Source organism: Chelonia mydas, chromosome 14 (genome assembly GCF_015237465.2).
Source record: "Chelonia mydas isolate rCheMyd1 chromosome 14, rCheMyd1.pri.v2, whole genome shotgun sequence".
Classification (NCBI taxonomy): Eukaryota; Metazoa; Chordata; order Testudines; family Cheloniidae; genus Chelonia; species Chelonia mydas.
The window spans coordinates 15,502,595-15,514,902 of NC_051254.2; the positions used below are offsets into that span (position 1 = coordinate 15,502,595).

The 12,308-nt window shown below is 43.1% G+C and overlaps 2 protein-coding genes across 7 annotated transcripts in view; one reads left to right on the forward strand and one right to left on the reverse strand.

Moving 5' to 3' along the window:
* Positions 1 to 12,308, forward strand: part of LOC114022549 — a 36,311-nt gene that overhangs the window by 20,372 nt on the left and 3,631 nt on the right. For 4 of the 6 annotated variants that reach the window (XM_027834658.3, XM_037913938.2, XM_027834655.3 and 1 more), the window contains exons 13-15: positions 2,263 to 2,322; positions 3,650 to 3,732; positions 4,098 to 4,192. In XM_027834658.3, the coding sequence (XP_027690459.2) occupies positions 2,263 to 2,322; positions 3,650 to 3,732; positions 4,098 to 4,192 (238 nt within the window). Of the gene's footprint in view, positions 1 to 2,262; positions 2,323 to 3,649; positions 3,733 to 4,097; positions 4,193 to 5,727; positions 6,101 to 12,308 lie in introns of those variants that run through there. The other 2 variants (XM_043528456.1, XM_027834657.3) reach the window with 1 other exon arrangement.
* Positions 7,212 to 9,247, reverse strand: LOC102943316 (histone H3.3A). Its single transcript, XM_037913939.2, has 4 exons — positions 9,023 to 9,247; positions 8,298 to 8,439; positions 8,026 to 8,179; positions 7,212 to 7,910 (listed from the first exon to the last, which is right to left on the reverse strand). Exons 2-4 carry the CDS (start codon positions 8,423 to 8,425, stop codon positions 7,782 to 7,784), a joined length of 411 nt encoding a protein of 136 aa, XP_037769867.1. The 5' UTR covers positions 8,426 to 8,439; positions 9,023 to 9,247; the 3' UTR covers positions 7,212 to 7,781.

A 12,308-nucleotide genomic window follows, 5' to 3' on the forward strand; every position in this document is an offset into this window, starting at 1 on the left:
AGTGCAGGGATGGCCGGCCTGTGGCTCCGGAGCCACATGGCTCTTCACAAGTTCACGTGCGGCTCCTGGTACAGGCACTGACTCCGGGGCTGGAGCTACAGGCGCCAACTTTCCAATGTGCCGGGGGGTGCTCACTGCTCCACCCCTGGCTCTGCCCCAGGCCCTGCCCCCACTCCACCCCTTCCTGCCCCTCCCCTGAGCCTGCACTGCCCTCGCTCCTCCCCCCTCCCCCCAGAGCCTCCTGCTTGCCACGAAACAGCTGATCAGGAGGCGTGGGGAGGGAGAGGGAGGGGCTGCCGGAGGTGCGGGGCGGGGGGAGCTGATGAGGGGCTGCTGCCGTATTACTGTGGCTCTTTGGCAATGTACATTGGTAAATTCTGGCTCCTCAGGCTCAGGGTGGCCACCCCTGAGCTAGTGTGTTGGGAGGGAGCGAGGGGAATACTACTTGCATTGCTTAGGTTGTCAAACCTAGTGAGAGAACCACATGGCTTGAGTATTCATAAGAGTCTGAAACGTAGTGTTTGGAGCTCGGCAAATCTGTGTCTATTGCACGAGTCAAAACAAAATGGGTTGGTGAGAATGTATTTCCTTTTCCTTACGCAACACAGAGCGCATGAGAGCCGTAGCTCTGTATTTTGAATACATGCATCACGCAGCCTACGTGCACATACAACAAGCATCTGGGATACCTCTATATTGTGCATGTATGGTGCACGTTATTGTAGTAGGAAGAGAGCCTGAGACCTAAGCCCTGGGTGAAATGGATTGAGTTGAAGAGGCTGGCTAGTACTGCTCACGATGACATAGTACCGAGTGCAAAGAACGCTCAGGGGAAAAAAGACATGTGCTCTACCCTTCAGAGTTATAATTTAAGAGCCCAGCTCTGCCACTCTCATGCCAGCTGAGTAGTACCGTACTCACTGAATAGGCATAATATACACCTCCAAGTTCACCAGCAAATCCTGGGAAGACAAGACTGGTAATTTCCGATCAGATTTAAGCTGACTAAACAAGTGGAACCCCTTTTCCTTTAACAAAATGTCGGGCCTTCTTTAGACCTCACAAAGAAGCAAAATAAAGGCACAGACCAGGCGTTGTTTTCCCTTTTCAGGACACTTTTAATATTCTTGTACTGGATCCATTCCTGCCTTTTGTGTATAAACTCCACAGGGAGGGATTTTTGTTGTTTGTCTGGCATACTGATCAGTTGTAAAGTGCGGTGTCCACCTTGTGGTGCTGTAGAAATGCTGAAGAGTAACTCTACGGTTAAGTTGGCTGAGCCGGCACAGAACAGACGGGTGTAGGTTTGGAGCCGGTGTGTGGGAGGATGTGGCTGGCAAAAGGAGAGGGACATAGTCTAAATGAGAATCAGCCCCAGCTGGGTTTACAATTACGCTTCAGTCATTCAAGCTTGGTGTTTGTGTACTATGAATACTGGCAGATTAATGTTGGCATTTAAGTTGACGGAGCTCGGATTGTGATGTTGTTACCACACCTCAGTAAGATAAATATAGGAAGGTCCTATCTCTGCCAGTGCTGTTCGCTCACTCTGGTTCCAGATTCAACCAGCTGGGCCGTATATTCAACAAACCACCGGTAGGGATTTAATATATAGAAGGATCTTTGCAACCAGAAGAACAGAAAACATTTAAAATAGGGAATCTGAGAATTTAAATCCTCAATCAGTTATCTACATTTCTGGGCCTGATTTACCATTGTCCTGAACCTTGCGTAGATGTTTGTGAAGTAGGTTGAAAACACTACCGTACTAGAATGGCCGTGATTGATGCCCGCTATGCACCGGTATAAAGGACTGCACAAGATGGAGGGCAACAGTGAATAAGGTCCTGTGAGCTCAGTAGGGGAGAACACAAACTGAGTATTGCATAACTCCTCCTCCGCACACAGCTCTGCCTGTCTTGACCTGAAATATTCTCTGCTGGTTCCCATCCTTTATTCCTCCTGAACTAAATTATGTGGCAATTTTGCGATCCTGCCAAATCATGACCAGAGGTTAGACGGAGATTATCACCGGGGTTATTTTCACTCATGACCACACTGAATTTGAACCAAAGTCTGAAGAGCTGAAAATTAAATTTGCTGCACCAACCAGCCGTTGTGATCTGTGGATTTTGCCACCAGCAGAAGGTTTCCTGAAAACCTGGGCTTCTGTATGATTTACATCACTCCTGGTTAAGCGCTCTCTTGCTATTATCTTTCTCTAAAATAAATCTTAAAAGTTGGTTTTGTTTATTTATTCAGGAAGTTTTATTTGACGTGAAAGAAACTGAAGTCTTCATACAAGAGAAAACCTCTTCCAAGGTGAGAAAGGGATGTCTTCAAGTTTAGTTGAAACAGTCTGGCATGTTAGAATATAGATATTCAGGCCTGCCTGTAAAGCCTATACTTTAAGAACTTACGTGTATTTTTATCACTTTGCTAGTTACAGGGGTTTAAAAACAAAGAATGAAAATCACAGTCCGCCTGTGTATGGGCCTTCTCTCACTAGGATAGTCTGAGGCCTTGTTCTTAGGCCAAGGCCTTTGGCTAAGCAGCAGAGACAGCCATAAGCTGGGAAGCGACCGGTCACACCCTCACATTCCAAACCAGTCACACTGAAATAAGGTGGTATTGGGCTGTTAGGAAGACGATCCCATCACCACCAGATAAAGAAACTGATCTTAAGATGGTTAAAGAAAACTTAGTTTGATAGCATCCTGTCTGGCAAGAACTCACTGATCAATGGTTGTGGTTGTGAAACCCTCATTTCTGTAGTTTTATCTTTTTGGCCTCCACTTTTCTATTGTTAATCTGTCTGGTTCTCTAATTGTTTCTGTCTGCTGTATAATTAATTTTGCTAGGTATAAGTTAATTAGGGTAGTGGGATATAATTGGTTAGAGAATTATGTTACAATATGTTACGATTGGTTAAATTTCAGTAAAATGATTGGTTAAGGTAAAGTAAGCTGAGAATATTAGTCTATAAACTGGGGTCAAACAGGAAGTGGGGGGAAGGGAAATTGGAATCATGCTTGCTAAAGGGGGGAACAGGGACCCAAGCAGGGCTCTGCGGCGTCAGAGCTGGGAAGGGGGCCACAGGGTAAACTCTCTACGGCGTCAGAGATGGGAACGTAACACTGGGGAACAGACTATCGGCATATAGAAATAAGCCCGACTGGTGTGAAGGGCTTTGGAATATGCTTGCTTGGAAACTAACCCTAATAAACATCGCATTGTCTGCACTTAGGACTTCTGGTCTTTTGCTGCTTGCTCTCAGCGTGACAAGAAGCAGGGAAGCGGGAGGGTGAAGTGAAAGCCCTCTAACATGGCACATTAGTGATGTTTAAATATCCCGATTTGTGTCCTCTCACTTTCATTAGCATGGTTCTGCTTTTGCATGTTTTTAGCTTGTAGAAAGTGCACTGAGCTTTGTGTGTACAGAGCAGTGTCAGAATGTGAAACTATTTTGTGTCTCTTATGCGTGGCAGCAGCAGCTCTGACTTCATTCTACATGGAAAAGAATTTCCCTTTGCAGCAATTTATTTAACGCCAGACTAATTCAGTGAACAAACGGCAGGCCCCAGGGATTGAACCCTGAACTGTCAGCTTTGTTGCTAACCAAATCTTTCTCTTGACTGTTACACCGTAGGTTCTGTTCCAGTACCCCTATCCGGAGATCTCCTGTGTGGGTCGCCGGCTGGACAGCAACCATCTTTTTGCCTTCTGTGTTGGGTAAGAGTTGAGTGTGGGCTAAACCTAGTCCGGTGTTTGGGATCATGAATTTATCAATTACATTTTCATGCATAGTCTTAAACCACTCTCAAGTAAGTTAGAGTTAGAAAACATGTATACTCTTTTGGAGAAAGTCAATAAAAGAAAATGGGGGCTACCAGCCCAGGGTGCAATAGATGTGTGCCATTGCTGTACTTGTACATGGACCACCAGCCTTGCTGTTTCTTAATTGGAAACCGGGACAGATGCACCGGCTGTTGAGATGAGGTCACTCTATGGTACTTCCTGTACCTGGACACCATTTTAAGCCCCTTTGTGAATTGCTGGACTTATTATTGTCTATTGAAAGGAATTTTCTTATTCAGGGTTTCACCAGGGACCCCCGAACACAGTACCTTTGACTGTCTTGTGTTTGAATCAAATTCTGAGAGAGAATGTGAAGAAATTATCAAGAGAATTGGTAAGCAAACATTTTACTGTTTTAGATGTAAATTAGAGTAAAAAAGATGGAAGTTCTTTGTGTTCTGCAACATGCAAGTACTGACTTCCACTTTCTGTGAGGTACTAGCACATGTAGGTAAAAAGAAATGTTTTAATGTGATCTTCTAAAGGTTGTGCTTAAATCCCACTGAAGCTGATAGATCCTGAACATGTCCGTAAGTTAAAGCTATGCATGTACTTTAGTGCTTTCCTGAAGCAAGGCCTGAGATCGTGAAGTAATTCTTCTCTGGAAAATGCCCTTTGTTTAACTGCCCCAATCACAAGATCTAATGAGCTGTACCCATGTGTGAAGTTTTTGGTGTTTTGGAAACTCTCCCTGTTGAGAACAGGTGGGCTAAAAAAGCATAAGGCATTGGGAAAGATGTAAACCATAAGTAACTGTTTACTTCCATTCTTTGTTGTGATGTCTAATTAGCACAGGAGTAGGTAAAATTAAATATTTTAATGTGATTTTTTTTAAAGAAAAATTCTAGTGATTCCTATAATACTGTACCTAATTTATTTACCACATACCTAACCAGTTTTAGGTAACAGCTGGTAGAAATACCAAAGTTTCAGTACCTGCTCTCAGTGAATGGAGTTGTATTGTTTCAGGGGGCTAATATTTAAAGATACTTTTCCAAATAGGACTGAATCAAGCTGTGGGACATTCCATTGCTTGTAAGCCTTGGATTTTATTTACCCAGGTATCTAAGGGTAGGTCTATGCAGCAAAAAAACACAACAAAAAATGTAGCAGTGAGTCTGAGCCCAGGTCAACTGATTTGGGCTTGCAGCATGGGGCTAAAAATAGCAGCGTAGATATTTGGGCTGGAACCCTGGGCTCTGAAACCAGGCAAGAATCTGAGAGCCTGGGCTCCAGCCTGAACCTGAATGTTTACACTAGTTTTAGCTGTGGTGTGAGCTCAAGTCAGTTGACCAGGGCTCTGAGACGCACTGCTGCAGGTCTTTTTTTTTTTTTTTTTTTTGCTGTGTAAACACCCCCAAAAGGTACCTATTGGGCAACACCCCTGTGAGGTAGGGCAATGCATTTATTGCCATTTTACAGGAGGGGAACTGAAGCACAGGCTAAGCAACTTGCCCATGGTCACAGGGAAAGTCTGTGCTAGAGCAGGGATTGAACCTCAATCTCCCAAGTCCTAGTGCCCTAACCACTGGACCATCCTTCATAATAAAAATAAATGTCAAGATGGTGATACCCAGTTTGCTTAACCTTCTGCCCTTCTGCATTTAAGATGTTTTCAAGTGATTTACATCATAATTCAATGCCCTTGTTAGAATCTTGTATTATTACCCTGTAGTATTTGGTCACTTATCTTAGTGCTGTTCAGAGTATCCACAATTTGGGGGGAAATAATGTTCTACATGAAGGTATTAATACTGACATTTTTGTCCCAAATAAATCATTCTGCAAAGAGGAAAAGGGTGCTGGTGCCACCCTTAAAACTTAAGAGTTTTCAGAAGAGTAACTGGTAATAAGTACTTGTTCCCTCAGCTGCTGGATTTAAACACACTGAATGGTTTGTCTGATGAGAAGGTGGAGTGATGGCTCTAACTCAGAGCATTCTCGGGGCACTCCAGTGACCCACATTTGGAGCCCTGGTGACAATTCCATCCTATTTTCAGACGTTAAGACCTTGACAACGGATTAAGAGGCTGTCTTCATCTGTAACGAACTGAATTTAGGATTTTATTTTTAAACTGTCAGAATTTTGGAAGGAAGCATTTCAAATGCATTCTGTTCTAAGCTATCAGTCTGAAGGCCAAGGCTAACTTACTGCCCAGTCTCAACATCATAAACTGTTCTTTCTTTACAAAATTCCCCATGGAGAATTTCACTTGTGGAATAAAACAAGATGGGAATAACAGCTGTTCCCAGTGTCAGTTTTTCCATGTTTGACTTACTAGTAGCGTGGATGCAAGTATTCTAGAACAGCCAAGGAAAAAGAGAATGACCTCCCTCCCCACAGCAAGTTGAAAAAGACAGCAATTTCAGTGCTGCTCTTAACACCTTTTCTGTATCTTTAATTAGTCAAATTAAGTTATAGCTGCTACCACTGAAGTGTTCACAGATGTATTACATGTTTTAGAATTTCAACTAAGTTCACCCCTCCACCTGTGTGTTCCAGGAGGAGGGGGAGTTTTATTAGTAATGCTTTTCTTGCTTCTATTTTCTGAGGGAAAGTTGAAAGCAGGGAAGAAGTTAAGAGTAATTATTCCAGGCAGGGGAAAAAAAATTGAAAGTGAAACAAAAGATGTTGAAATAGAGAAATTTTATTCCTTCTAGAACTTGCTCACAACCTGTAACTTGAGTTAAATAGTTAGAGAAAAAGTCTAACCTTTTCAAAAGCACCTAAAATTTGTCAAGTTAGAAGGCTCCTAAATTAAAACACCTCAGTGTTCAACTGAGATCTCCCATGCTTGCTCCTAAACTTAGAACTCCAAGGAAAATACATACTTAAAACTGAAGTGACTTCATAATGTAGTTAGTTAAGACTATTCTTTTCTAAACCATTAATAAATACTTTAATGGCCCTAGGTTAGTCATTAAGACAACCCATTAGAGCCCTAACTCTTTTTGCAGCCTGTTTGATGTGCTTTGGTTTTAAGGAACAGAGATTAGTGTATACCAATGCACCTTGAAGGTGGATAGCTTAAGGCCTTCTTCCCTCTCCAAAATAAATAAATCTTTGCTACTGTGATTTAAGGAGTGGGACCAGCCAAGCTCTGCCTTCCAGCCTAGACAAGACCACTTCCTAATTTAAAACATGACCTTCACAAAAGCAGCCAGAGGACAAAAGCTCAAGTTTTCCCTGGTTCAGGTCACTTGTAAGGACTAACCACACCGAACTAGTGCAAGAATATTCTCAAGTATTACACTACCTCTCCCCCGGGCAAAGATTATTAACTCACTCCCTTCAAACATTTTATCTAGCTTGTTGTTTAACTCCATGGACATCAATGACAGGACACCTCACATGTGAATGTAAAACATTTAATTTAAAAATGTTGACACTACAATATATAAAATAGCTATTATAAATGCACATAGTGTATTCTATAGCTGCCAGGTTTACGTTTTTAGGAAACTGTAAGTTACACTGTGGTTAAGACTTGTAGTTTCACCCTCTGAAAGTCCACATTCTATCACAGTGATGTATGGTCAGACTTAACAGCCCCAATTGTTAAACACTTGGATCAAGTCATAACCAGTTTTATTGCAAAAGGACCCTGTACACATTTATATCAATTCTAGTACCTTACAATTTTAGCTACCCAACAAGTCATTAACATACAGAAACATGCATGAGAAGCAAGAAAGATCACCCATCCCTTCTGCATATTAGCAACTTGTCACTCTTGAGCAACAAGGCTCACATCACTGAGGTTTATGTGAACAGTCACTTTTAGCATTCATCCTGAGTGAAAGATGGAATGACTTAAGTACAAATGCAACATATTATAAACAATTTCTTACAAAAAAGTCACAAATTAAAACCAAAGTATTTTACAGAATTTACTACAAAACACCATAAAAACTGCTTTCTCTTAAGCTCTCTCTCCCCGTATCCTGCGAGCCAGCTGGATGTCTTTGGGCATGATGGTGACTCTCTTGGCATGGATGGCACATAGATTTGTGTCTTCAAACAAACCCACCAGATATGCTTCACTAGCCTCCTGTTTTAAAAAAAGGCAAGAGAAGAGAGTGTTAGAAACCTTCCGAAAGCAACACATGCTCCCCCAGCTTCCTAAGTTACCATAAGCAGCAGCGAGGTCACTAGTAGTACAATACCTGCAGTGCACCAATGGCTGCACTCTGGAACCTCAAGTCTGTTTTGAAGTCTTGAGCAATTTCCCTTACCAACCTCTGGAAGGGAAGCTTACGGATCAACAGCTCTGTTGACTTCTGATAACGACGAATCTCACGAAGGGCCACAGTACCGGGCCTAGAAGGAACAATAAGAGACTTCAGTCCACGAGGATATCACAACGCGTTGTTCCAGCTCCAAGTCTAGAGTTGCAGGATATTCTCAGGCACCGCCTCAGCAAGGTTCTTTTCCTTACCTGTAGCGATGAGGTTTCTTGACGCCACCAGTAGAGGGAGCGCTTTTCCTAGCCGCTTTAGTGGCCAGCTGTTTACGTGGAGCTTTGCCACCAGTGGACTTACGGGCAGTCTGCTTTGTACGGGCCATTTTCCCTCACTTACCTAGAAGAGAAACAGGCACGTGTGACACAAGGAAGCGCCTACCCCACCATTAAACCTTCTCCTTTCCTCACGAGAACTCCCCCCCGATCTGTGCTCCCCAGCATGGGGACAGCAGGCCTCGCCATCGGCAAAACCGCCCCCGTCTTCCTCCCCACGCAGAGGCGTGGGCACAGCGCTGCCAGCCCCAGGCAGCAGATGTCCGTGGGCTGCCTCCCCTCCCCCGCGCGGCAGGCAGGCCGCCAGCGGCCTCCCCTGGGAGCAGGAGGAGGAGTCACGGCTCCCCCGCCCCCGCTTCTCGGAGGGAAGAGTGAGTCACGGCCGCCTCCCTCAGCCTGCGGCCGGCCGGCGAGTCCCAAGCGGCGGCCGCCGCCGCGCAGCACGGGAAGGCCACCTCCGGCAGGCCCGCTCCACGCAGACAAGGGATCGCGCCGCTTCCTCCGGGACAAAGCCGGCCAGACACGGTCCTGAGGCCTGGCGCGAGTCTCATCCGACGCCCCCAGGAGCTGCGCTCAGCAGTGCCGGTCGGCCCATCGTGTTGTCCCCACGGGAGCCGATCGCTGCCCGGCGCGGAACAGCCACTCACCGCCTGTCCGAGGATCCGCCGGCTGCTGCTGCTGCTGCTGCTGCTGCTATAATCCGCTCCGCGCACGGAACCCAACCCAGCCAACAATCCCCCTCACTGTGCTCTCCCGCTCCGAGGGCCGGCTTTTTATAGAGGGGGCGGCAGGCGGCGTGATGACCTCATAATACCTGGAAACGGCGCACCTCCCCATTGGCCGGGGCTTCCGCCGGCGCCGTGCCGTCACAGGACACAAAGGCGGTCCTCCGTTTTCTCAGTGCTGATTGGATGCAAGCTTGGCTGCTGATTGGTTGTTAAAATAGCACGCCGATTGGCTACTGGGAGGCAGGAATGAGCCAATCAGAACTATCTCCAGGTTTCTTGTTCTGATTGGACAAAATGGAACATGCTTTGGATCCTACCCTTTGTTGTAAAGCTCCACAATGGAAAGGCAATAGGAAGGCAATGTGTATGAATGTCCTAAGCGCAGCTGGGAGGACAGCTGGAGGACAGGGAGCTCAATAGAAGCATGCTGGAGGCTTTATTAATGTCTGTGTATCAGCTCCTAAAGTCCCTCATAAAAATGTATGTTAACAAAAATGCAGTTAATCATCCCTTTTAAATAATAACCATTATTAATAGTGAATTAACTTCATTTTCTAAAGCATTGTTCAGGCACAAAACACTAATTAGTAAACTTTATTTTCTATAATGTCTTTCATACTCTACGTACCAACACTTGAAATCTATGACAAATTCAGGGATGTTTGTGGATTAAAACCTTTTAATTCCACTGAAATACACTGAATTTGTTTTTTTAAAGATGAAGCAGGGAATATTATAAATACTTGGCTAAGGATAAGGATGGTCCTTTCTAAATGCGGACAGTCTGGGTGGGTAAATTCATTAAAAAATAAAGCAGAACAATCAGTAATGTAATAAATTTGATCTTTACAACACATTTCATATACCAAGGCTTTGATCTTGTATACATCATGCGTAAAGTTAAAGCATTGGGCTTCATGGAGTTCACTGCAGGATCAGGGCCTTGTGTGCTAGTGATTTTCATACACAACACACTAATGTCATTAAGATTATTTTCTGTCTCTCCTACACAAACCTATTCATAACATTTATTTTATACAACAGATACATAGCTATACATACTGAAAAATAAAGTTAAATAAGAAATACGTAATATCTGTGTATTTATATATCTCCACGACATGGATCCCCCTTGTATCTAAAACCATACGAATAAAATAAACCTGATTTATAGTTATATAATAACTATAATAATAATAATACAGTGATATAAAGGAAGAAACTTAGGCCCCAATTCTAGAAATACATGTGGACTTAACTTTGAGCACATGAGCAGTCCCACTCAAGTCAATAGGTGCAATCCAGAGCCCTGCAGATCCTGCTGGTCCCAAAGGACCCGCTACCATAATAATGGGAATGGGTAAAATGCACTTTATTGAGGGCAGGATTGAGTGGGCAAAAAAACCCAACAGACTGTGGTAATTTGCAGGAAAACACTAAAACTTTTAATACTTAAATGTAAGTGAGGGACTGAGATTTGATGTCTATTATAACAGAGATTAAAGTATTTTTACATGGTTTAAGCAAGATTTGTTTTATTCTTTTAGTGGTAAAAATTGTCTGAATTCCGTATATATATAGAATATACTAACTGACTATTTATTTTATTTTAGTAACTTGGGGGAATCTGTCTCTCTTGTGGGATCTAAGGATTTTGTGGGTGGGAGCAGGATAAAAACACAAGAAAAAATGTGGGAGCGGGTGGAAGTGGGTATTGCAGGGCAGGGCAGGACGTGAGCAGAATTTAAAAAATAGTCCTGCACAGGGCTCTAGTGCAATCTTGACCCTACTGGAGTCAATAGGAGTTTGATCACTGACTTCAGTTGGACCAGGAGTTTACCTGTGAAACTGTTCATATGCTTAAAATTAAGCTTATTTATAAGTATTTGCAAGATTGAGGCCCTAGCACTTACAACTCACTCATCCTCAACTTCTTACTGACGCAAAACTCCTAGTGCCGTCATATAGCACTATCTTCAACATCAGCATGTATACAAACATTAACAAAGGTATCAATATAACATTTTTACAAAATTGGATAGGAAGAAAAAAAAACAAAATATGAATATATCAAAACTGGGAAAACTTCTGTAAAGTTCACAGAAAATAAATCATTAATATGTAAGTCTTCACCAGCACCACATTTCAAAAATTTCAGTTTTCTTTTTTCAGCAGCATTAACATCCCATCATATAGCCTATGAAAATGGTTACGCTTTTCACCAGTTGCATGTCTGTATATTTCAAGATGCCACATATTTTCCACATTCTCTTAAAGGAAGCCATAGCTGAGTGAGCCATCTTTAGTCTTCTTCAGATTTCTTTGGAACAGCCTCCTTGGTTGAATATATATGATACCAAAGAATTCAATAATCTACTGCTTCTACAGCTGATCTGTTAATTGTGATGTTTGCTTGCATCCTGTTGTTGTTTGTTGTGTCAACGTATGTGCAGTTTGTTTTTGTTACATTCAGGAATAGTCCATATTCCTCACAAAACTGTTTTTACAGACTTCAGCATTTGTTGCATTGCATTGATGGTTGTAGCAAAGAGAGTTGTGTCATCAGCATATGTGAGTTTGGTTAAGAGGTGACCTCCAATGGAAATCCCAGCTCCATCCACTTTATAAAAATCTTCAAGACTTGTCTCATAATAAATTCTGCACATACGTTAAAGAGGGCTGGGGACAAAATACACCCCTGTCTCTCACCCTACTCAGGAGAAAACCGCTTACTGCTGTTCACACCATGGTCTGCTGTTGGTGGTAGAGACTTGCACTGAGTTTAGTCAGATTGGAATCTGCATGCTTGCTAATATCGTCCAAAGGCGGTCATGTCAGATAGCATCAAACACTTTTGATAGTCAATGAATCATATGATTGGTGGGTGACTGTATTCTCTACATTTTTCAGTGATGTGATGGATATTTGCAATTTGGTCAGGTGTGTCTCAGCACTCTCTGAAGCCAGCTTGTGGTGGTAGTTCTGCTGCTATACTTCTTTTCACGCAATTCTGGATTATGTAGAACAGAACTTTGCTTGTGTGCACTATCAGGGAGATGAGATGATAGTTACTACCCTCTGTTATTTTTCCCTTTTCTGGCAAGGTCAGAAAAATTCTCTTCATCCAGTTGTCCAGCCAATTTCTAGTCATCCATATATCATCACAAATTTACCACATAAAATCAGTATTGCTTTCGCCAGTTGC

Excerpts from the sequence above, each read along its gene's own strand:
- LOC102943316 (XM_037913939.2), bottom strand. The coding sequence starts at position 8,425 with ATGGCCCGTACAAAGCAGACTGCCCGTAAGTCCACTGGTGGCAAAGCT. Across the intron at positions 8,180-8,297 it reads AAGAAACCTCATCGCTACAG|GCCCGGTACTGTGGCCCTTC; the intron begins GTAAGGAAAAGA and ends TGTTCCTTCTAG. Across the intron at positions 7,911-8,025 it reads CAGCCATTGGTGCACTGCAG|GAGGCTAGTGAAGCATATCT; the intron begins GTATTGTACTAC and ends TTTTTAAAACAG.